This window comes from Centrocercus urophasianus, unplaced genomic scaffold (genome assembly GCF_019232065.1).
Source record: "Centrocercus urophasianus isolate 14NV4802_14NV808 unplaced genomic scaffold, USGS_Curo_1.0 seq_15, whole genome shotgun sequence".
In the NCBI taxonomy this organism is placed as follows: domain Eukaryota; kingdom Metazoa; phylum Chordata; class Aves; order Galliformes; family Phasianidae; genus Centrocercus; species Centrocercus urophasianus.
In genome coordinates this window covers 15,896,436-15,921,223 of record NW_024884697.1, presented here as the reverse complement: position 1 = coordinate 15,921,223, position 24,788 = coordinate 15,896,436, and the positions used below count along the sequence as shown (strand labels likewise).

The 24,788-nt window shown below is 35.3% G+C and overlaps 1 protein-coding gene across 1 annotated transcript in view; it reads right to left on the bottom strand.

The window, feature by feature from the left end:
• Positions 1–9,960: 9,960 nt before the first annotated feature.
• Positions 9,961–24,788, bottom strand: part of TAFA5 (TAFA chemokine like family member 5) — a 421,552-nt gene continuing 406,724 nt past the window's right edge. Inside the window, exon 4 of the mRNA XM_042816048.1 lies at positions 9,961–11,242. Within this exon, the coding sequence (XP_042671982.1) occupies positions 11,234–11,242 (9 nt within the window). The 3' untranslated portion in view covers positions 9,961–11,233. The remainder of the gene's footprint in view (positions 11,243–24,788) is intronic.

Genomic DNA, 24,788 nt, shown 5'->3' with positions numbered 1-24,788 from the left:
AGCACTCACAAGAGACACTAAAGAAAGGACTTTTTTTTGTTTTAGTTAGTGGAAATGTCTTCCATTCTTGAGCCTATTAGCTTGTAACAATAGAAATTATAGGAGCTGAGACAGGTCTAGAAAGTTTAATTCTCTTCTTGTGAGCTTCAAATTTAAAAAGGGAGTTCAAAAAAGCAATGACAAAAGGGTATTAAAATTCATGAATGCCAGTATAATATAATTTTGATCTGCACAGTTTTTCAGGGATTGTTGTCAGTTTCTATTCCACTGTTAGCCATCATTAACAGCAAATATGACAGATACACTAATGAAATCGATTTGGTCATGTTATCAATTTAATTCAAAAATGTAACCCCATTTTATTACCATGTAAGTTATAAAGCCTTATAGGCTAATGTCATCTGTCACTGTAAGAGTTTTCTGCTAGAATTATTAATAACTAGGTGTAGGCTTATTTTATTTTATTTTACAGTTTGAAATAATTAATACAGTAGTAAGCATTCTTTTTTTAGCTCATGTAAGACAAAAGTACTGGTCAGTGCATTCTAGTAAGGGAAACCTTTCAGTGAAATGAATATAGATATACACAATTGCCTTTGAACCTGAGATATGCTACAGATGAGGAACAGATTATTATAGAGTGTACATTCCCTTCAGCCAACTCACTGTCTAACAGATGCATTCCTAATGCTCTTAAAATAGATACATCTTGTTGTAAGGAAGTTTTTGAAGGTGAAATGAAAGCATGGTGGTCCTCAGACATGTGTCTCATTATCAGTATTAGAAGGTCCTGCAATATATTCCTTCATGTAGAACAGAAGAAATTTAGGAGCACTGATCAGCTGATGGATCTAGACATGGCTTTTATGTTTCGTTTGGAAAAATATCACCATTGTAGGTGTCACCAGATGGCATCATTGTACTCAGACTTCTGCAATTTTTTTCACTGAGAATGTAAATGTTTAAATTTAGGAAGAATCTCATCTCTGAATATAATCTTAGGCATAATCTTAAGAAATCGAATGAGAAGGAATAACTTGCTTTCTGTTTTGACTTTCATTTCAGATGGTTCTTGAGGAAGAGCTGTTTTCAGAGCAACAAAAATCACCACTGGGCCCATATAATTGTTTTACAAGCTGAATTGCTTTTTTTTCCAAAGCCAGGACATCTTTACAAGTAGATAGAAAGCAAACAAATTTTATTGTGCATATATCCAGAGTTATTTCCACAATTCTTCTCCACAAGATAGCCAAAAAGAACAGTACCAGACTTCTGGAAAAGTGTAATTTTCTTTTTTGAACACCAGGGTTATTCTGAAGAAATATTCTGCTCCTTTTTTTTTTTTTCATTTTTTTTTCCACAGAAGGGCAGCCATCATGCTCTAGTTTGAGATGATGCAACCTATTCAAAATCCCCTCAGAGTAGCAAATTCAGGGCCTGCTAACGGCCAAGTGCTGAGGACTACAGCTGAAAGCAGGATCATGAATTGGATTGTTAGTTTGCACTGCACTTCTTGGTTCTGGAAACCAGAAAAGGAGCCAAATCAGGCTGAACAACCCTGAAACAGATCACTTAGAACAGCTTGTGGTCACTGCAGTGCAGGTGCTGGCTGTACCTAACTGTACTGCAGGCTGCAACAAATCCTAAGTCAACACCAAACTCTTGCTCCCAAAAGGTGAAGCAGGAGATGAATCTGCCATTCACTCTGTTCAGCTGTCTAAGAAGACTACTGTAATCATCATGAAAATAGGAACTGGCCTTGCAGTGGAGCTATTTACACACATTTCTTTGGTTAAGCTGACAAGAGGGGCTTTCAGTTCATAATATTTGTTACGCCACAAGAAAGGAGATGTTTCTGAAGCAGAGAAAGCTCTAACCTCATGGGTACAACTAAAATAACAGATACCAAAACAGCTTTTCTCCACTCACTTTTTGTATTTAACGTCTAGATATTCAGAAACTTTCTGGGCTGCAAGAAGCTGTATCACTACCCATGTTGATTGCTAGGAAGAGTCTCCTGTGCAACATGCACAAGATTTGGCTATTTGCTCTTTTTAGAAACTTCCTGCAGCCTTCCACTCTTCTTAATATACATTCAGCATGCTAAATATAACCTGAAATTAAGCTGCTCAGCCATTTCTCATAAGAACTAGTATGGTCTACTAAGAAATAATGTGAGTGTTTCGGAAAGGAGCTACCACGAAGTAGCCAGTGCACTGGCAAATCACCTTGAAAAAGTGAATAAGTATTTACAATGATGATCCAAAATAAGGGAAAATTAGACTATTCCTTGGCTGCTTAGATTCCATGTCAGCTAAGATCTGCTATGAAGATTTTCTCTACTAGTGGCTTAGTCCAATAAAAAATTTGCTTTTTCACCAAAATGCTTATGTCTGGTCACACTGAGAAGCAATTTAACTCATTTGGATTTCAGCTCCCTGCAATTCTGGGCACATGCTAGGGAACTGAAACTGTGCATCACAAATGAGTCTTAGTTGTGAATCCAGTTTTTCCCAAACTGGATATTAATGGGAGTATATAATATGTTGGAAGTTTCAGAGTATAACTATGCACAGGTAACATTTAGAAATGACTAGTTATTTCATCCAAAATGGTGGATGTTGTTGGCACTAGAAAGACAAGAAACAAGCATTCAACTTCCTGTTTCTGCTTTGCCTGTGGTTACAGTTTTACCTAATTCCCGCAAATGCTGGAAATGCCATCTTTACTGCCAAATATAAGAAATTAGTCACATGATTTTACAGATTCTGAGAACTGTTTTTTGGACTTGAAGGTATTGGACTAGGTAATGATATTAACTTACTGAGGGCTAAGTCACACTTGACATCACTTCTTTACCAATGAGTTTCCAAAAGATCTGATTGTCTTGTCAGTTGGTTGGTAACAAGTATTTCTCATTTGCATCTGATCTCTCCAAAGATCCTAGCCTTGCCACCAGAATGCAGAAATGATGGGGATAACTTGGTTCTGCTTCTGTAGAATTATCTGTCTGTATAGAACCTTTTTTTGAGAAAGTTATGAATGTATTTAGCATCATGAATAACAATCCCAGAATTATGCTCCCTAACTTAAACTGAGGCAGCAGTACACAGGGCAACTGCAAATTTTATTTTCTATTTTAAATAAAGTCTTGATGACAAGGACCTTCCTTTCAGAATGTCAGCGGTCTTTCATATGTGTTCCTTCTCTTGCTTTTTCACTACATGTTAAGACAGTAGATATTACTGTATGCATCTGGAATTACAGTTTTCTGTTTATAGATCAGCTGAATTAGAGAAACTGTGATTTCTACAGTGTGAATAATGCTCTTAAATGCTATACATAACCTCTGTCCTTTGAGGTTTCTCTTGACTGGTTGGATGGTTAGATGATTAATTGTTTAATCTGGAGAGACCTAGCCTAAACTTCCACAAGTTCACTTCTGTCTTCAGGCCCTTAAATATAGTTTTCTTTGTTGTTGTTGTTGTTGTTGTTTCCAGCTACAAAGTTCAGTTGTTCTTAGACAAAGCTTTCCACTCTTTGCACATTTATTCCTGATGTTCCCTGCTTCTTCATACAGTGAGAAGTACCTGGAACATACAAAGATGCAGCCTAAAGTTTCTGCATTTCTTCTAGAAGAGTAGGTGGACTCACTTTCAGGGTAATTTAAAATCTGAACATAATAGACAGTAAGGTACCTGGGCTAAATTCATTACAGTTATTACAGTAAAAGCAATCACAGGAATGCTTGGAGTTATAAGTGCTATTGAGTATTTATACTGCACATTCTCCCATGATTGTAGTAGATTGAGTGAGAATAAGACAACAAGGAGCTTGGGTGGCATTACAACTATTTGTGATTATTCTCATTTTTGTGGGTTTGGTTACCTATGCAAAGAAAGATCATTATTATTCACTCAGCCAGAATATCTACTTTTCCAGAGCTCACTATCCTTTGTTTTGCTTTGAATGGCCTTCATATTCCATTACCAGTGTCGTGCAAGTGTTATCTGTGCTCGCTGAAGAACTGTCATTTTTATCAAATGCATGTATACTTCTCTTTAAGACTCCACATACTTTTTTATTTTTTGGTAGCAGCATATCAGTTAGACTAATATGTATTAAAGATGGTGTCTGTGTTGCATTTCTGCTCTGAAGTCAGATTAAACACATTAGCATGGAAGTGACTGTCAAGAGGGACAGAATTTGCACACATTTATTTTCATCAGTCTACGTGGACATGTTCTGCATATAGAAGATTAAATGTCTTCTCACATAACAGCATAAATGTATTTACCCTAATATTTGTATTACTCATTGTGTTGGGAAGGCCCCCTTTACTGAGGCTCTGTGAGTTATGTGCAGTTCTTTTGTATTTTAACAAGTGGCTCAGTTTGCTACAGCAAACCTTTCAGCAGTACCTTCACTACTCAGCAAGACATTCCAGATGACAGCTGATGTCAGAATTTCCTGCCACTAAAATCTCTACCTTGCAAGGCTGACATGTAGTTTTGCCTGTACTAAACTCTCTTCTTGACTGTACAGGATTCTTCCTATGCAATGATGGAAGGCAGAAGCACTTGTTGATTGTTACTTAGCCCACTGAGGCAGTGGTTAGATTACTTTGATAATTTAAATTGATCTATGCAAATGATTACATTGTTTCTTTGATTACATACTCCTCAGATAGATAGCTGTGAAGATTGAACTCCTAAAATTTTACATAGTTGTTCTGAAAGATCTTTACAGAAATTTTGTACTTTTTTTTCCCTTTTATTACATTTTTGACACATTTTTGCTTTTTTGTGTATATAGGAGGGTTGCTCTGAAAGTAATGCCTCTTATTTTATTATGTTGGTACACTACATCAGAGGCTGATGTTGGTGGTATAGCAGTATAAGTTGAACCTTCTTCCCAATATACCATTACATTTTGTTGCCATGTGACAGATGGCAGCAGAGGGGCAGTCTGAGAAAATGGCATCTGACATGGAAGTGTATATGATGCAAAGACGTGTCATTGAATTCCTCTATGTGGAAAAACTCACATCCACTGACATTCATCAGTTCTAACTCAACATTTTTAGAGACCAAACAGTGGAATGTTTCAGCAATGTGAAAAACAAGCCGTGTATCAGGCAGCCATGCAGATTTTTACGTGCAAGATATGAAGGCTCTTGCTCCTCGCAGATAAAAATGCACAGGTAATGATGTTGATTCTGTTGAAAAAGATCATTGTGTAGCTGAGAATTTGCTCTATCAAATAGTTTTATTGTGCTCTTTACATCTACTGTAGATCCCATGGAAATAAAGAAGAGATATTACTTTCAGAGTGACCTACATATATTAACATCCTCTCCTAATTATTATACTTTAGCTGTGTTTTACATGTTATTTGTTAATATTTTCAGAAAAGTTGCTTCCTGATATAAACTGATCAGCTGTACTAATAAAATTTATTTGTTTATTTATTTCACAGAATCCATGCACTACATCATGGTGCTTAACATCACTTTCACTAGCCTGATGTTGGCAACTTCACACCTAGGAAACTGCGGTCATGGTCTCTCCAAGCCATCTATGCAGGACATTATAAGGCATTTCATGCTTTGTGACTATAGATTCATCCTAAGAGTCTTCCAGTGTCTTGCCCGAACTCTGAAAAAACATATCTAACATCAATTTACCACATAAAATCAGTAATTTGACTTAGGAATTAAGCAGCTTCAAGCCAACATTACTATCAGTCTCAACAGCAGAACAAAACAATTTTTCCCCTTTTTGTACATGCTCTAAAGTTTTACATTCCTGAGGCCATAATGGGTTTGCTGGAATGACAAATGATGAATTGAAACGCCCAATTTTCAGTTTTCCATTTTTTAAAAGTAATACTTTATTGCATGTTTTCTACCTTTAGATATTCACACGTCTTCCACACCTTCACTGACTTGTGAGTTTAATTTATTGATACTAACAAATCATGCAGACTTTGTTGATATTTCATTCAGATTATGAAGAAATTCAGGAACTTGTGTTGATTCTGCCATAGAATGGCTCCGCATTAGTCACTGTCTATTTTGACTTACTGCAATTTACTTTCACTTTTCTCACATTTCTTATTTTTAATTTGTGACAGAATTATTCTTTATGTGTTACCCATCGCTTTCAAATTTTAATGGGATTTATATCCCAAAATAAGACAACTATATTATATAATATTTTAACTAATTATAATTAGTTAAATTATTATACCTATATTATAAGAAATATTTCTTTTCTTATTTCCTCATTTCATTTTTTAATCCTTTTGGCTCCCCTGCACTTATTAAATGTTAAGAATTTAGCTACTTTGAAATGAAAAATCTTTAATCTTCTCTGGCCTTACTTTCAGTTTCTTTCTTGGCCTCTTTTCTTTATTCATGCCCCAACTAGATTTCAGCTGTAGAATATTGTTTCCTGTCCATCTTTATTTGTCTAAGCCCAATCTAATATCCTCTGTTTCAGTGTGCCAGTGTACTAAGGCATTAGGAAAAATGCAGAAGAAAGTATCATAATTTCTTAGTTATAACTTCTGTATCTTTGTAAAGTAAAAAAATGTATATATATAACAAGACTTCTTTCTCTCAAAGGCATAAAGCACACACTGACCAGAAACTAGAAGTTCAGAAGCAAATTTACTTCAGGGAGGGCTATGCCATATTTTGTTACCTGAGAACCTAGCAATATTAAAAAGGTTACAGTTAAGACATGGCATCAACCAAGAAGAAACTGAACTGGCTTGATATTTCTCACTCTCTGTTGACAAAGAGTATGACAAATTAATAAAAAGAGCATAATTTATAGAACTGGCATAAAATAGAAACAAGAATGTGCTGTTTCTGAATTAAGTGTATGTACCATGTTCTCTAGGCCTTTATAATGATGTCGTACGAAGGGACATAGTTTACTGGGGAAATACTGCTGGAAGGTGGATGGTTGGACTGGATGACCTTGGAGGTCTTTTCCAACGTTGGTATTTAATGATTCTGTGATTCTATAATAATTTTCACCACAAATTCTATAATAATTTTAACACAAAGGTGACATATGACTTTCATCTGCATACTCCTCTGAGGGATATCAATCAATTCTAGCCACAATCGTAGTACTGTTGTTGGGATATCAGGGAAGGTTTTCAGCAAGAGAGAGAACAGTAGCTACAAATCATTTCTACCCTTACTCATTTATTTATTTATTTATTTTAAATTCCAGTGTTGTGCTTTTCTTTTTACACTAGTTCAATGACTCAAATAGTCATTACTGTGATTTGCCTTTCAAACTGTCAATTTACTAGCTTGTAGTTCAGTTGCTCCTCATAACCATATAGGTCATTCAGTGATAGTGTTGAATATTTTCTTCTGGAAACTCCGAATAGTACTCACAATTGTGATGAATGTCACTTCTCTTAATCTCTAAACTGGTGAGCTAAATTCAGTTTTAAACCTCGCTATTCCAGAACTATTTCATAGAACAAACAACTAATGGTAGAAACTCTATTATCTACCACAGAGTAAGCCATTCCCACTTGCAGACAAAATGTCTCTATCATTATCTTGCATCAGGCGAGGTTCAGGTTGGATTTTAGGAAAAACTGTTTCTCTGAAAGCCTGGTCAGTCACTGGAACAGGCTGCCTGGGGAGGTGGTGGAGTCACTGCCCCCCTCCCTGGAGGTGTTCAAGTAATGTGTAAATGTTGTACTACGGAACATAGTATAGCTATACCACCATATTGGTGGTAGGAGGACAGTTGGACTAGATGATCTCAGAGGTCTTTTCCAACCTTAATGATTCTATGATTCTATGAATATGCCATAGTACAGTGCCTGAGTTAAGTATTTATGCAATGGTATGTGAATATAGTTTCTATAAACAAGTGAATGACTGAGGATATTACATGTATAAAACCTGAGCTACTGCAAAGAACTGATTTGGGGAGAGATAAAATAAAATAAAATCATAATCAGCACTTTAGAAACCATGTGTCACATTGATTGCTATAGCATATTAATATCTGCTCCATTTGATATCTCAGATTTTAAATATCTAAACAGTTAAACATTAACAGCACTAGTTACATCTGACCTCACCTTGGCAAACATAAGCTATAAAGAAGCTTTTTCAAAAACCGTTTACAGTTTTACTTCATTTCAAGAGGCTGTTTTTATCTATTATGTCATTTTTTGTATTCTTCTGGTCTGTTTCAAGCATATTTTGAAAAGTTACTTGTGACCAAGCTGAGTAATGAAGGCTATTAAGACATTCTCCTCCGTGTTTCAAATGCAGCATTGGAAGAGGCACATAACATAGTTTCAGAAATGCTTTTTTTATGGAACTTTTCTTTTTTTTCTTTAAATTAGAAGCTCACAATAAACTGAAAACATATTGTTCCTGAGAGACAAACATTTCACCACTGCTCTTAAGCTCGTAATTCACATCAACAAAGACAGACTGTATATTTTGTTTGTTTGAAATACTTTATAGAGGAGGTGGGAATATAAAAACATTCTAAGTGTCCTGATGTGTCTCTTGCACACTGAATAATCTAACTGATCTCTGATAAATAATCCCAACATTTTTATCTCTTATATTTTTGTTCAGAGTAGACCATGTAAACAGTGTGCATCTTTTGTTCAGTGTTTGAGGTACTCAGAATACAGACATAACATTGCATGTTCAGAACTGATTGGAAACTATGAATTTAAAGATTATAGATGTCCATTCTTAGATCCTCTAGTGGGATCTGGTTTCCAGAGGACAAATGACCTTAATCTGGTCTAAAACTGAGCATACCAGAACGAATGTACACAGGACATGAAAAGGGAAGGGTGAAACTTCAGTTTCAGTATATGATTCATGTCCCTGATTTCACATTCCATTGCTAAGTCTTACCATGCTCATGTCACGCTCACGGAATGGAAGTCTCACTTATAAAAGGATTTTCTTTATTTTTCATAATTTAACTGAACCAACACAAAACTGAATACTGTAAAGCAACAAAATGATGTAACATCTTTAATTGTACTGTGTTAACTAAATAAGGCTACTACACTCCCTTTTAAATAAATCAAAACAGAGAGTTGGTAGAGTGAGGGATCTGGCTCTTGAGGTCTACATATACAGTAAATGTATTTACCATCACTTATTGCATGACATTTTAAACCTGACATTTGTCATTTATAGTGCAGTCAGTCCATAACACTTTTCAAGTGGCTGGGCTTTAATTGCTACCTTGACACTGGTCAAAATCCTACGATTAAATAATAATTTTGTATATATTTATTTTATTTGAAGACAAAATCATCTATCTTTCATCTTTCCTTCAACTTCTGCATTAAATAAGCAGAGACCTATACTGGAACAGGCCTTCAAAAAAGTTCTTTAATTGACTTTTCATTTTTGAACCTTTCATCTATGGTCACTTGAACAATCTCTATATATTTTTCTTTAGTAGCATAGAACTAGCATAACATTAAAAGTTAATTGGAGTATTAGGTAGTATACTTGAAACCATAATACATTTGCCAGGAAGAAATTAAGCTCCCTTCTTGATTGTATCATACTATCACGAACCAAACTTACACATAAAAAGGGAATAAGTTTTTTTTTGTTGTTGCTTCTCTGTTTTTTCACATTTCCCCCCTCTTCTTTGCTGTCTTGGTTAAACTTTTGCTAACCAATAATACTAAAATAGTGGGCTTTCTAATAATGAGGTAAACACTGAAAGGAATAGGCTGCAAACAGACCCTTAGACTGTATTACATAAAAGTAGGGGGAAAGAAAGAGAAGAACAGAGAGAGAGAGCGAGAAAGAAAAAAAAAACAAAACTTGCTATGAAGAGCAATGAGTAAAATATTTTGCACTCTATTTTTATCAGTACATAAAGACAAAAAAAATTAAAAAAAAATTAAAAAAAAAGCCTTCTAACAGTGCAATGGTTGAATGCATTTATGTAATATAAACAACATTATTCTTTGCTTTTTCTACACAGTCCTCTCTCGTCATGCTTTACATCCAGAATGTCCCAATGGAAGAAAGCAAACGACACCAGTCACTTCAGAGACAACTGAAGTAATAAAACACAACTTAACTCTGAACCACTTGTCATGACTGTCAGAGTCATCACGTTAATTGTTAAATAGGATTTTCTACAAATATACAACATATAAAAACTGTTAAATATATAACTTTAGGCTTTTCAAAATACATTTAATGATCTCTTTCAAACAAGTGTTACTTTTGTTTTCTCTTTAATTTGCTTTCTGGTGCTAAATGGTGTATCAGATGAGACATAGGCCACAGATGACCAAACATGCTCTTTGCAAATACTGTATTATCCAACTTTAACTATCAAAAATGGAACTGTAGAAGAGGCATGTTTAACTGGTTAAAACTGAAAATGATTTTAGTACGAGAAAGTCAATCTAAGTACAGAGGAATAAAGGTGCCTTGTAGACAGTTTATGTTCTTTTTGTCCCAAGTTTTTCAAACATAGGTCATTTCCTTTCAGTGCTCCATTACGTTCTCTCAAATGTGTCATTTCAAGAGCTGGTCTCTGGGTTAGTTTTTACTGCAGCTTTCCATAAAGACTTCTGCTGGACAACATCTCAGCTTTGTGAAAGCTGGAATCATGTATTTGTGGAGACCCCCTACAATTTAACAACATAACTCTGTTAACAGTAAGATTGTGTCCACTTTAAAATAGATTTTGCTCTTTGGTCTATTGTATATATTGAAAGTATAAGAAAATAAAAGCAATTCAGACAGTTTAGGGCACAAGAAGAGTTTCTCTTTTGCACCTCAGTGTCCTCCCATAGGCAAAACAGTCTTCTCTAAGGCTGATTGGGATGATACTCTTCATTGTAGCAGACTCTTCAGATTAAAACATGTAGGTAACAGCAAGTCCAGCAGTGGTGTATAACGCAGATGAAACATTAACCATGAACTTTTTTGTATTGCTAATGCCCAAGCATATCTCTTTTTTCTATATTCCTTAGTCCAGCGATCCTTAGTATGGTAGAACAAACTTTAGCTCATAATGTAGAGAAATTATGCTGTCTTTCATGAGATACAGATAAACAGACAGTTGAGTTGATGACATATAATGGATGATGGTCCACAGCAGTGAAACTTGACTAAGTTAAGTAGCTCACACAGAGCCTAAACCACTCCTACGAGGATTCTGTGTTGCTGTATTTGTCAGGAGACCTGTAAATCAATAAGAACAAATGAGTCAATGTCTTCATTTAAAATTTTGATTATCTTTGCTGTCCATTATTTTAAAATGTTCTGTTCTAAGTTTCTTCAAGGAGACAGTTAATTAATTAGAAGATATTTATTTTTTACAGCAAACATTTTCCCTGAGAAACAGCATATAATAAACCTTTGTTTACATTTATTATTAAAAAATCACGACTATTATAGTTATATCTAATAAATTCGTGAATGTAAATAATAATTTACAACAATTTCAATGCCTTCTACTTTCTAGCAAGCTCCATGCACTTTCTTTTTCATAAAAATAATACCCAGAATGTTCTTTTACCTGCATTGAATTATATGTACCAATATCTAATACACATGGATATAAAGATGACCATTAATTTACACATGTAGAATACGATGGAAAATGAGTATGACAGTCATTTATTAACAGTGCAAGTATATTTATACTTGAGGCTTTTCTGCCTTCGAGTTTTCACTGAGCGCTAGAGTGCGCCTGTTGTTCTGTATGCTAATTTAATCAATACTGCCCTCTAGTGATGCTTTTAAAAGTGCAAATCAAATTTAAATAATGCTTATTAAAAGCTGATATAATCTGAAAATTGCTTTAGTTACACAGCAGAAGAAAAAAAAAAAAGAGAAAGGAAGAAATAAAGAAGAAAGAGAAAATTGGCAGAGGACTGCTAATTTAAAAGAAAAAAAGGAAAGGAAGCTGTTGAAAAAGAAGTGTTGGTTTGAAAGACAAACAACCAAAGCTTCCTCTATAGAGGAAATAAAAGTACTGAACAACAACACAAACACAGATGAGAAGGTAATGATTGATTTGTACAACAAGATGCCAGCTAATAATGCTCACCCGAACTATCAGTTTGGAAATGATTTCAAAATCACACAGACACTGTATGACACAAAACATTTTGAGGTGTATTAAGCAAGAATGGTTGTTACAAAATGCAGTTTGAATGTTCAAACACTACCTTCTGCTACAGCATCATTCTGTCTCCAAAGAGGTAGAATTGTCTTTACTGATGGAAATTCCATGCATAACTCCAGAAAATACTGAACAGTGAATGTGAACAAGCAAAACAAATACGAAAATCCAATTCACTTAGTTCAAGCTGTTACATCAAATTTAGAATTTTTAACCTTATTCTCAGATAAAAGAAATACCTGCCTCCAATTTAGTGACAGCTTGAAACATAGGGATCTCTCTCTATATGTATCTACAAAGATAGATAGATAGGTAAACAAATAAATAAATGGATATTTTCCTTATAAGGCATTAAGTTTATGTCATAGATTTCTGCTTTTGTCCTCTCACCTTTTCCAGGAAAAAACACCCCAGAAATCTTGCACACAGCCTTTCGTTTTCGGACTAGTGATCAGATCTCCAAACCACATGGCCTCAGACAGGCTGAAGGCAAAAAACCTGGATGATTATTGTGGTATATTCCCCTTTTTAAATATACAATCAGCAAAATAAATAATTTTAAAGTTTTCTTTCTATTAGTTCTGTTTCCCCATTACGCTATTCCATGGGGTTTTCACAGTATCCCAGATTTTTCCTCCTATTAGAAAAGAACACATCTTTAAAGGTAGTTTTACTTTTTAAGCAGCAAGACAGAAAGCAAAAGATTTATGCTTTATTATGTCTGAAAGTAAACTACTACTGCGTGAAGAACTAGGCTGACTTAGCTTCATCATTTCTGAATTAGGTTGGAATGGCCCAACAGCTATAAGCAACAGCGTGAACTGCTGATGGACTGTGTTCAGTGTTTTCATAGTGTGCTTCTTTACCATACTGGTCCCAGGATAGAGAGAATTCATTCAGACACATTTATTTGCAGTTACCTGCTGCTCTGTCAGCTCATGGATGACAAAGCAGCTTCCTACCACTCCTGCTATCCCTATCCCCACTTTGCACTTCCTTGCTGTGAGAATATGGTATCAACACCTTAAAAGAAAGAGAGAAGAAGAGAAAGAATTACGTATTTAAGAAACACTGAGGCAGGGCAGGAAGCAGAACTGAAATAAAATGACTACAAGAAGGGGAACAGATTAGAGAACAGGAAGTGAATTTACAACTTTGGACAATGGGAAAAGATGGAAGAAAAGAGGGAAAGAGAAAGGTGTATATTAGCAAGGGAATTTTAAACATAATTTATTAATGAAAGCATCACAAAGAAGAAAGACAGCTAATAGGAACAACAGATAAAAGGAAGAGAGTAGGTAGAAGAGAGCATTAAGAGACCACAGAAGAGAGATGGAATGTACAACTACCCTCCCATCTCCTGTTTTTTTCCCTTTGATTTCTCATGACAGCTGTGTTAACCACTTCCCAGAAAAACAGACAGGTCAGGCAAGATGGAAAAGGGATCCCAAAATGACTTTAAAAAGGACTTATTTGCTATTTATACTAACAATTCAAACCATGAGAAATATCACATTTCTGAAATGCAAATCTAAAGAAAAACTGTGCTCTCAATGACTATTTGTTAATAATTTCTATAATATTGATTGGACTAATACAGATTGCAGTGCAAATTATAAATTAAATAACAATATACACAGAAACATTGAAAGCTTTGGCACGATGTGTCAGCATAGTTTCTTCTTTTTTTTTTTTTTTTTTTCCTTCTGCTTAGGGAACTTGCAGCAACAGCAAATTAAAGAGAGCAACAGGATCAATTACCAAGTGCAAAGTTTTGTTTTTGTCCACCTCTATTAACTGAATCATGTTAGTTTCAGGCATCTTTGTACAATTCTCCTTGTTGCTGACTTCAGTGAAATTAGAAATTCTCCCCAGAGCTTCAGACAGTAGGTTCTGCCTCTTTCTGAAAGAGCCAGAGGTTCTGATGCCACCCACTGCACTGCAGTGGGGGCGAACCTTCCTTTGTGTCACTTTTTCTGCACAATGATCTTTGTTTCATTTTGTTTTGTTTTTCCTGAGTCGTTGCTGAGATCACCCTTGCTTCATGGTGCACTGGACAAACTGGCACTCAACATGCATGAACCAAGAACTAGATTGCTAACATAACTCATCTCACATTCAACCCTCAAAATCTACCATGTGCTTTCTCAATAGAAATCTTTTTTCTCTCAGCTGGTAACTGCAAGGGAAAATGGGAAAGTTGCCCCTCCCATGTATTTCATCCTCTTCCTTCCACATACCCAAGAATTCAAAAGCAAGGGTTAAAAACTCCTTGCAGAAAAGCTACTGAAGTGCTTTCTCTCGACACAGAGGCTGAAGAGGTGTGCAGTGGCTTCTGGGCACTGATCCATCAAGGCACTGCAGTAAATGGCAAATGATGAGTGACTAAATGCATTTGTCAAGGGTATTCCACCATCACGGTAAGATTCCCAATGTGAACACTAAACTCTGAAATACCACACAGCTCCAACAATGTTATGCCATTTTTGGCATTATGTCTTTGTATAGTGCAGAATCTGGAATCAAATTTTGAATTAAAGCATTTGAATTTCTGATCACAAACCAGAAAACTTAGCCACACTTACTGTAGCTGTCAAATATTTTCCGTCAGGACTGAGTTTCAAGAATGTGTGGCCTGACCTTTTGCTTTAAATGGAATTCACATAAATACCAACAATTCATTGTCAAGCCTGGTTAAACTCTAGTAATTTCTTCTGATTTCCACTCTGTATTTTTAGAGTAACAATGAAAGACAGAGCAAACCAAAGTTATTATTTTTGGTACAGTAGCCAAGTGCTATTACATGACTGTCTGTTGAAGTTACCTTTGCAAACTAGGATGACAATTTGAACAATCTAACATGTTTCCAGCACTGATTTCTGGAAATTCTGGATCCCTACAATATAATTGATCATTTTAGACATTTTAGTGCTGTCTAACAGCTGAACTACTTAGCTGAACTGTGTATTTTGCTCTTTTGACTACACTGGAATGTCTCTGTGAGTCTTAAGATGCCATAGAGCCCCCCCTAGTGTAAATGGTTGGGTGTTTTTTGTTTTGGTTTGGTATGGTTTGATTTTTGCTTGTATTTTTATATGAATTAAAAAAAAAAAAGCAAAGTCATTCACAAAGATGGATGTAGGCTTGCTCAGCCTGTCTCACTAATCTACTCATAGTGGAAAACAGTTCCAAAGCTTTTACCAACTGACTATAAGCCAATAAACAGCATGTCTGTCCCTTCCCTTCTGCTTCCACAGCTATCTGTTCTAGGTCCCTGAATAACTAACCATGTATAATGCAGAAAAATATATTAAAAAAGCATCAAAATGCCCAAGGAAATCTTATCCTGCTTTGGAGGATACCTCATGCTTCACAGGTATAAAAATGTAAATTTCTGGCAATGATCCTAGCAGTAGCAATGACCTGTTGAATTTGCTGAGAATTCCCATAGCCCCTCTAAAAAGATTATTCAATTTTTCTTCTATCCCCCTACTTTCTCCATGCTGCTCATACATTCAAACTGAATGATTTAGCCTTCAGGAAAAGACAAGTTAATCTAACTTGAAAGAGACTGTGATTATTAGAAATAAGGGAAAGATGCATGGAGCTACTTTACTTAGTAATACTTCCTTCTTTGACACTGAACTAGCCATGGAAAGGACATCTTCAAGAGGTAAAACTATAATGTCCACAGAACTAATAATAAGATTCATCAGATCTAGTGGCTGCTTGTGGATATATGCTTATAAAAAGTAGAGTAGCGTACCACAATGTATTCATGCTGTGTAATTGCACTCCAACAAAGTAGCATTCATGAATTACAGTGAACAAAATGCAACTATTAGGCATCTTTTAGAAGAACATGCATTTTCTTTGTGAGCCATTATTTGTTGATGGCTTGGTTGTTGATGTTGTTGTTGTTTTTCCTTTCTACTATTCAAATCAGATGTAGGAAGAAAGGAGTATTTATTATTTGCAAATAAGATTATTTTTTTTTTCCAGTAACAATTATTTAGTATCAATTATTTAGTATCAATATTTTGTCCAGATCTAATAGCAAAAAGTGTCATTCTTCCTTAAATATCATTCCCAGACCTATATTCTCGGCTTCTCCTGACCATCTATCATCTTGATGTTTTATTTCTTTTTTTGTAAAAATCCAGCTTTTCTCACATTATATTCTTTGAACTTATAAGATCTTGGAATGTGCTGGGTTATATCATACATCCTTCCTTCTACTGAATTACTTGCAGTCAGTACTAGTGAAGGCCTTGACACTATTCCTCTGATCAGGTAATCCTTGTAATGAATGAAATTGCTAGAACTCAGCTGAAATACATTTGGCTTTGGAACGTGTACAGCACCCATGTTTAAGAGCCCAAGAATAGGCACGCATAATAATGAAAGCTTGCTTTGCAGCATCTAAACCAAGGAAAGCATCTAGACCAAGGAAAAGCAATGAAACTAGCAAAAGAGATCATAGCAGGAATATCTACACTTGGAATATTCAAAGACATTGAGTGCAAGGGTGAGGGTGGAAGATCTTTGGCTGTATGAGCATTCAGGTCTACTGTAGAGAACAGAGCAGGGCAGGTCACATTCTGTCACCTATGAAAATCCAAAGCCAGCTTCATGAAAAAACAAAATGGGTAAAGAGGATCACACATCTTGTAAGGAGTAACAATGCAAAATAGTGTACTTTCATTCTCTTCTGTACTAAGAAACTAACACTCTCAAAATATCCCTAGCTTAAGGCTTTGAGCAATAAACCAATTACATCTGAATTCTTCTTACTTTTTAAAAATAGTTAGAGGTGTGCAACCAGTATGAACCATATGAACCTAAGTAACAGATAAAACTGAGATTTGTAACTGGCATGGAATTGTAAGCTTGAAAAATGACTTCTCTGGCTCCCTTTGACTCTTCAAATAAAAACAACTGCAATATTAACTTGAGTGAGAGTATATAGGAATAGCCAAGGGGCTTACTGAGGATAGTGAAAAAATAACATGGATTTTCCATTCCTGAGAATTTTCTCTGTGCTAGAAGACAGATTCAGACTAAATCACCACTGTATCTAGGAATTAATTACAATGCAGTAAATTTAATGGGTATTAAATTCTGAATATTTATACCTGTATGCCTATATTGAGAGTGTACAGCTTATTAACATATCCTAACAGAGATATAACCTTTAACTTTCCTGTGAAAAAATGCTTTAAATATTTCTGTGTGCTCATAAAAATCTATCAAAATAGTGATCTTCCACAAAAACAAACAAACAAACAAACAAACAAAAAAACAAAACAAAAACTTATATTGCCACAACAGAAATACATATATCTTTCATGGACAGGATGGTGTGAGTTTTAATGATGAAATTTAGAAGCAGTCTTGTCTATCTCGTACTTAAGGTTTACTAGTCTATTTGATGGAAAAAGAAAAAAGCCAACAACCCACATCTGCCAGCACTGAAATCCATGAACAAATCTAAACTGTTACTTTTCCATCTCTAATTAGAGGAGAGAATTGCTCAGGGGCCTCCGTGAGTGACATCTGATTGACAGGCAGCTGGTCTGGAGAAAGGTTGGTCTCGCACTCGCAATAAAATTGGGACAGTGATATCCTAAGACTGATTGTAAAAATAGTTAAACTTCAATGAATTATACAACAAAAAAGCAATATGCTTTTAGATTGAATATTTGGATATTTCATCCATTAAGCGAGAATTCTGACTTACAAAGCATGAGCTATAAATAGAAATTTCAACAGTTAGTGGAGGAGCTGAATAGCCAGCATTCACCAGTGGCATGCTGTGTCTGCTTTATGCATTCCATCTGACAATTATTGCTTAAGGAAGCAGTCATGTTTCACATCATTCAAAAAAAAAAAAAAAAAAAAAAAAGCAAAGCAAAGTAGATGACTTTCAGCAAGCAATCTTTACAAATATGTCGTGTATGCAAAAGAAATCCCAGTATTTAAAGTTGCTCTACTTTGCTGTCATACATAAGAGAAATTAGGAAGTGGACAATTGTGGGGAACTGAGAGGAGAGGAAGGATATGTGTAAGGAAGGATATAAGCTGAGGTAAAGACTGTGGGAGAATTTTCAATTTTTTATAGCCCTGTTTTAAAACAAAACAACATGTACTGCATTGTCTTCTGTAGGACTAACATATAGTTATGGCAAAGACAGGAAAACTAGACAAGTTTTCAATGAAGCTCAAATGCATGTGGACACAGAACTAGAATAAAGCCCTCTGCTGCTCTTAGTCCTTATGATCATTGCAAAGAAGGGCACATTTTCTGAAGGTAAATGTTTCTAAAAGCAGATTTGTTCTAAGACAATCTTCTTGTATACACATGCAAAAAAACACAAGCATGTATCCTGATTCTATACTCAGTTCAAACACAAAAATTCCTAGTTTAATAGATCGTTACATGTTGTTAACAGATTTACAAGATTTAGCTCTTGCCCTCAAAGACACATTGTAAAAGATGAAAAATCTTTTCCTGAGACAGCCCGGTTTCAGAGAAACGTGGAGGTTCTTTATCAGAGGGAAAAATATATTCCTTAAAATGTTTATGTTCATGTCTTTTATCAGATTAGAAACATGTTTCTGCAGACATTTCTTCATTCTGCCACAAATATGCAGAAAGGGCAGTGGAAAATATGGTGACGGATCAAGTATTTTCCTCAAGATTTTTTGAAGGTGGTTGTTTTTCAACAAAGGGAAAAAGACAGGAGTTTAGAATTTTGCATAAAACATTGTATATTAATCCTCTATTTAATGACAACTTTAATCCAACCCAAACTATCCTACATTTCTATGATTCTATGATTCTGTGAAGATATCCCCATACTTTTGTAGAGTTTCAAGTCCCCCTGTACTACCTTTCAGAAAACGCTTTGTTGGTTTTTTTTGTTTGTTTGTTTTTTTCTGATATAGTCTTATAATCCCATCTAAAATATCTTTTCATACATTTATGCTGAATCTCCAGTTTTCAGTTTTGCAAGACTTTGTGAAAGCTTGGAAGAAGGATGAGGTGCAGAATTTATGGATCAGTATCCCAGTCTAGCCAGTTAAAATATTTTTAAATTCTTTAGTGACAAGCAGACACCTGAATGCATTATAGTGTTGCATTCTGCTTTACAGATAAAAAATATTTAAACAAAAACTAGAAATGTGTGAAATACAGTAGTTCAAAAGCAAACCAATGTGTCACTTTCTAGGCAGAGAGATCTGTACAGTCTACAGTATACTTGATCTAAATTATTTGGCAAAATCACTAGTACCCTCCCTCCCTTCCCTGTTTCTATGATACTTTGGCAAGCATGCTATGGTGATCAGATTTCTGCAGCAGACTGAAAACAAACAACAAAAGAGAAAAAATAAACTGTGGCAAATGTCAAAGAATTTGCTATCATTTACCATGAATTTCATACACACAGCAGACAGAACTATATAACAGAAGCTGCAATACAACTTCTGAAGCTCAGGAGAGCTAACAAATTTGATCTTTACTTGACAAAAAAGGGAGAACGTTGTCATCTTACCAAGTTTCACATGCCACTAGCAGTAGTGACGAGAATACTCCACCTCACAGTAACCTCTATTAATCAGATTTCAGTGATTCCTAATCTATTGTCTCTTTCATGACAACTCTTCTCTCCACTATTACGTTCTCCTTGAGTTACATTTAGAGATTATGAGATTTAAATGTGGATATATGCGTGTGATGATTAAACTTTATCTCAGGGAAGGTCAACAAAATCTAGAGTTCAATTCTGTCTAAACACAGACGCTTGGAGCTTTGAGAAAACTTGATCTCCAAATGCTGCTTTAAAAGTCTTTCTGTCCTACATGCATGCTCCTGAAGGTATCTTAGAATCCCGGAATATGTTGAATGCCCTGGATACACGAGGTCAGGGAAATAAATTCTGCTCTTACTCTTTTATCAAGTTGCAGATACACCACACAGCTCCTCTTTGTGACTCTGTTGGCCTCATTTGGCCATGAATTTCTCATTAGAATTGTACGTAAGTTCACATGCATTGCTGCCCAAGCCATATTCCCATTACTGAGCATTTTGTCAGGGCTGAGAGACACAGATGGCAGAGAAGAGATCCAAATTTTAATATTAGTTCCTATGCCTGAAAAGTGAGCTGGCTAAGGATATGTGAAAAAAACTCAAAAATTTTTGTGGACCCATCCTTAAGAGAGAATTATGACTGCAGTGATCACACAATCCCAGAAGTTCAGAAGGATGAGATTGCTGGTATCTTACTATACTATGCATATTACAAGTGTTATGAGAACTGTCAGTTTGTTTCCTAGAAACATTTTTCTGACCGTTATCTTTCAAGTTTGTTTTCACATTATAAACAAAATAAGTAGTAACATCAGACTCAAAAATATTGCAAAAGTGACTGAGCTATTTAAGATACGTTTCAGGGTTAAATCAGAGCAAAATATACCACCTTATGGTCCTCACAGAACATCCCAACTCTGTAGGAGTAGAATGAACCTTACTGGTTCATAAAACATTTACTCAGATGCAGTTCAATGAACATGAGAAGAAAACAAGTTCAGGTGAAGATAGGGACCAAGATACAGTATTGACAATGTCATCAGTCAAATGCAGCATGGTACACTGCTGTTTATCATGGTATTACCTAATGCAACAAATAGGTTGCAAAAACCAACAACATGAAACTTATTTTTTAGTACAATATTTTGAGATGTTAGGACTTTATTCCTGTCATTATGGTAAAATATTTTCTCTTGAGAATGCAGAGATTTCTTTTTCTCACAATATATTTTCTCAGATTTGAAAAAAAAGAAATTACAAGATATTTGAAAGACTTCAGCTGCTGGCAGTACCAAACCCTTGGTTCCTCTGATATGTCTGGGTTTGTGAGGGGGAGGTTCTCAAGACAGAAGGAAGAGATATCACCATGTTTTAGCAGTTACAAGAAAGTACATCAAAGTTAAAGGGATAGGTCCTAAAATATTAACTACAGTCCAGATGGCCTGTGTGGGTGAAACTTGAGAATGTTTTATGAGAAATCACACAAAACTCAGATGCTATAGAAACAAGACACAAAACAGAAAAAGAGGAAAATGTATTACTGACTCTGCCAGACATGCTAGGCAACATTTCATAAATATCAGATGGAAGAAGTAATGATCAGTCTTTCCTTTGAGGTCAGAAATTACATGTCATATAGTACAGGACTAACGCACAAATTATATCATTTGGTTTGAGCTTCTACAGACAATGAGACCTGTATGTTCTCCTCAGAATATGTTTGATTTAGGCCATGAGTTTCTTGGAGATGTCAGTATATCAGGGTTAATTAACAAGGAATAGTTTGTGTTTGTCTAATATTGCCCCTTTTTCACTAATTAAACAGAAATGAGAAAAGAAGCAAATGATATTTTAATTTTTTTAAAGTAGTGGAGAAAATCTGCTGTGTGTAGGAGAGAATGTGGGAGTGATCCACAGAATCTGTAAAATACACATGGACCACTTTGGAAATGACACTGCGAGCAGGAATATGCTGTCGAAAGACAGCTATGCAAGGTGCAATCATAAAATTGACCCTGCAATCACATCTCATTGTAAGGTTCAGCTGTGACTTTTCTCTACACACTATGATTAAATCCTTTTAGAAAGTTTCTATCATTGCTGGACTCAAGAGGTGCCAGGCATATGTAAAAACTATATTTGTTTCACTTTAGGAAAAAATTGATATTTCAAAAAGTTAAAATTTCATTTCAAAGTAAATTTCATTTTAAAGTTACTCTACAATTTTTACAGAAAAGCAGATAGTCCGAGGTGTCAATGTTTTTGTTTGTTTTTTTCAGAGCATGCTGCCACTATGTAAACATATCTTGGTTATCTTAAATAGGTGCTTCAAATTAGAATAAATAAATCCTTCCGAATGCTTTAAAAATGAATTGACTGATGGTCTTGAAGGGAAAAATATGCTTGCTTTTGTCTTATACATGAAATGAAGCTTTACCTTTTAAAAGGTCCTATGGTTCACTGCTGACGACAGAAAAACCTAACTGCAACTAGTTTCTAAAAATAACTGGAAAGTTCTTTAAATAGAGAAATGAATCTGGATGTCACTAATTATTATCTTAGTATTTTAATAAGCATTGAACTGTAGAATCATCTAAGTCCATTAACCAGGTCTTCTGAGTTCCATCATTAAACCATATCCACTTAAATACCTCCAGAGATGGGACTTCACTACTTCCCTGGGTAGTTCATTCCAATACTTGACTGTCTACCTACTTTATGAAGAGACCAGCACCACCTCACTGATATCTCCTCTCAGATAGCTGTAAATATTGACGAGGTCTCCCCTCAACCTTCTTTTTCTCTAAATTAAACAGCCCCAGTTCTCTCTCCTGCTCTTATACATCCTGTTTCATAGTTCCTTCACCACTTTCATTGCTCCTCTCAGAACATGTTCCAGCAATTCAACCTCCTTCCTGTAGAGAAGGGCCCGAAGCTGAACACAGTAATGAAGGCACAGATGCTGGCGCTGCACACAGGTGAACAACCACTCCCCTAATCCCACTGGCCACACTACCTTTGACACAGGCTGGATACCACTGGCTCTCCTGGCCACCTGGTTGCTCATGTTCATGTTCACCACTGCTTGCTCATGTTCATCTGGCTGTTGATCAGTGACTCCAGGTCATTTTCTGCCAGGCAAATTTCTAGCCATTCTTCTCCACAGATTATGACTCAAGTGCAGCACCCAGTACTTTGCCTTGAAGAGTGTCACGAGACTGGATGTGGCCCATCAATCCAGACTATCCAGATTCCTTTGGAGAGCCTTCCTGCATTCACAGATCAAGATTCCTGCCCATTCTGGTGTTCATGTGCAAACTTACTGAGGGTGCATTTGACACCTTTATCCAGATAAATGTTTTTTATTTTGTGTTGTTTTGTTTTTAATATACAGCTGTATGATATGCAACTTCTAAAGATCAGATGAGCTTTTCATGTTCCTCGAAAAATTTATTTCAAGCCAGGATATTAACAGCAGAACAGCTGCTTCTCTAATTAGTACATTTGATGCTTAGCCTCTTCTTATTACAGTACAAACAGGAGACTCTTTGATCTAAGTGTTTTAAGCGGTGTTAAGTAGCATTAGGGTTCAAAACTAAAACGACCACAAAATAAAATGTATACCTAAAAATGGATTTCATCAATAAATCTTCTTACAGCACACCAGTAGATAAAAAAAACACGCGAAAGGACAGAACAGGTCAGTTGCAGGGGATCTTCAGAGATCATCTAGTCCAAATACTACATTGTTTTTAATTGCTACTGTTGTGCCATAAAATAATCTCAAAAGAGTATTGAAAATTAAAAAAAAATGTGAAAAAGTAAAAAGTTTCTATGAATTACAAGAATTAAAAGTGTTGAAACATTTCAATGTCAAAAATAACTAATAATTTCAACTTTTAACAAGTACTATTAGTTATAGATTTCATTGTTCCTTTATTTAACAATTAGGAAAAGACAGTTAAATTTTATTTCTGATTCTTCTTTCCCATCTAAAAACTCTGCACTTGTACACAGTTGCCTAAAAGAGGAGGCATGTAGGGCTTATTTTCCTGCAGTATATGCTGGTTAAAGACTTTAAGTGTACTCTGATAAAAGTATGCCTAATTAACCCTATATATTTTTCATATTGACTTTCAAAAAGCAAAAGGTCTCTATCAACAAGTAACAGGACATAGTGATTTTTTTCATTTTAAGATGCACTTATGCTAATATTTGATTTTACTGGTGTTCTATAAATGGTAGAGTATCTGCATATTCAATACATAAACTCTGTTCCAGGGACCTTTCATTTAAAATCTGGCACTATGATAAGTCAGAGCTCTGACATCTGGAACCCTTTGGGCTGACTCCAGATGAAAATATTTAATTAATTAAATAAATCTCTATTGCCAGAGGTCATCCTTCTCAAAGATAGACAAGACACTCATGGCCAAATACATTTAAACTGCAACTATGCACTTTGCCATCAAAAGATGATTTGAAAACGATCTTATAATTCTTAGCAAATGCTCTGCTCACAGATGAGATATACAGATGCCTGAAAGGACAAAAATACCCAAACAGCATTAAAATCTGAAAAAATAGAAAATAGAAAAAGAAGGCATGGATAATGAGGAAAGACAACTCAGCAACTACAGACTGAGACCTGTATTAATGTCAATAAAGAGATAAATACATTTTAAATTAAAGCCTTATTCCTAGTTTGATCTGAAATTAGTGCCAAAATTCATCAAAATCTGTCAATTGACATTTGCTGTGCCAATTTGAGAAACATTCATATATTTAAATAAGTACACTTGTTTTTTTCCCTATTCTGCAATCCTGTAGATTCTCTTGGGACCATTATAACTGGCTTATTTCCCAGACAGCTCTGTAACGGATATCGTGCTCAGGAAAAATATAACATAAGCATCCTAAAGTGAAAGCTCTGTCAGAACACATCTGCTTAGTGATTTAGGGAAAGCACTGTTTGAATCTGAAAACAAGGAAGGTAAACTAAATTCTTG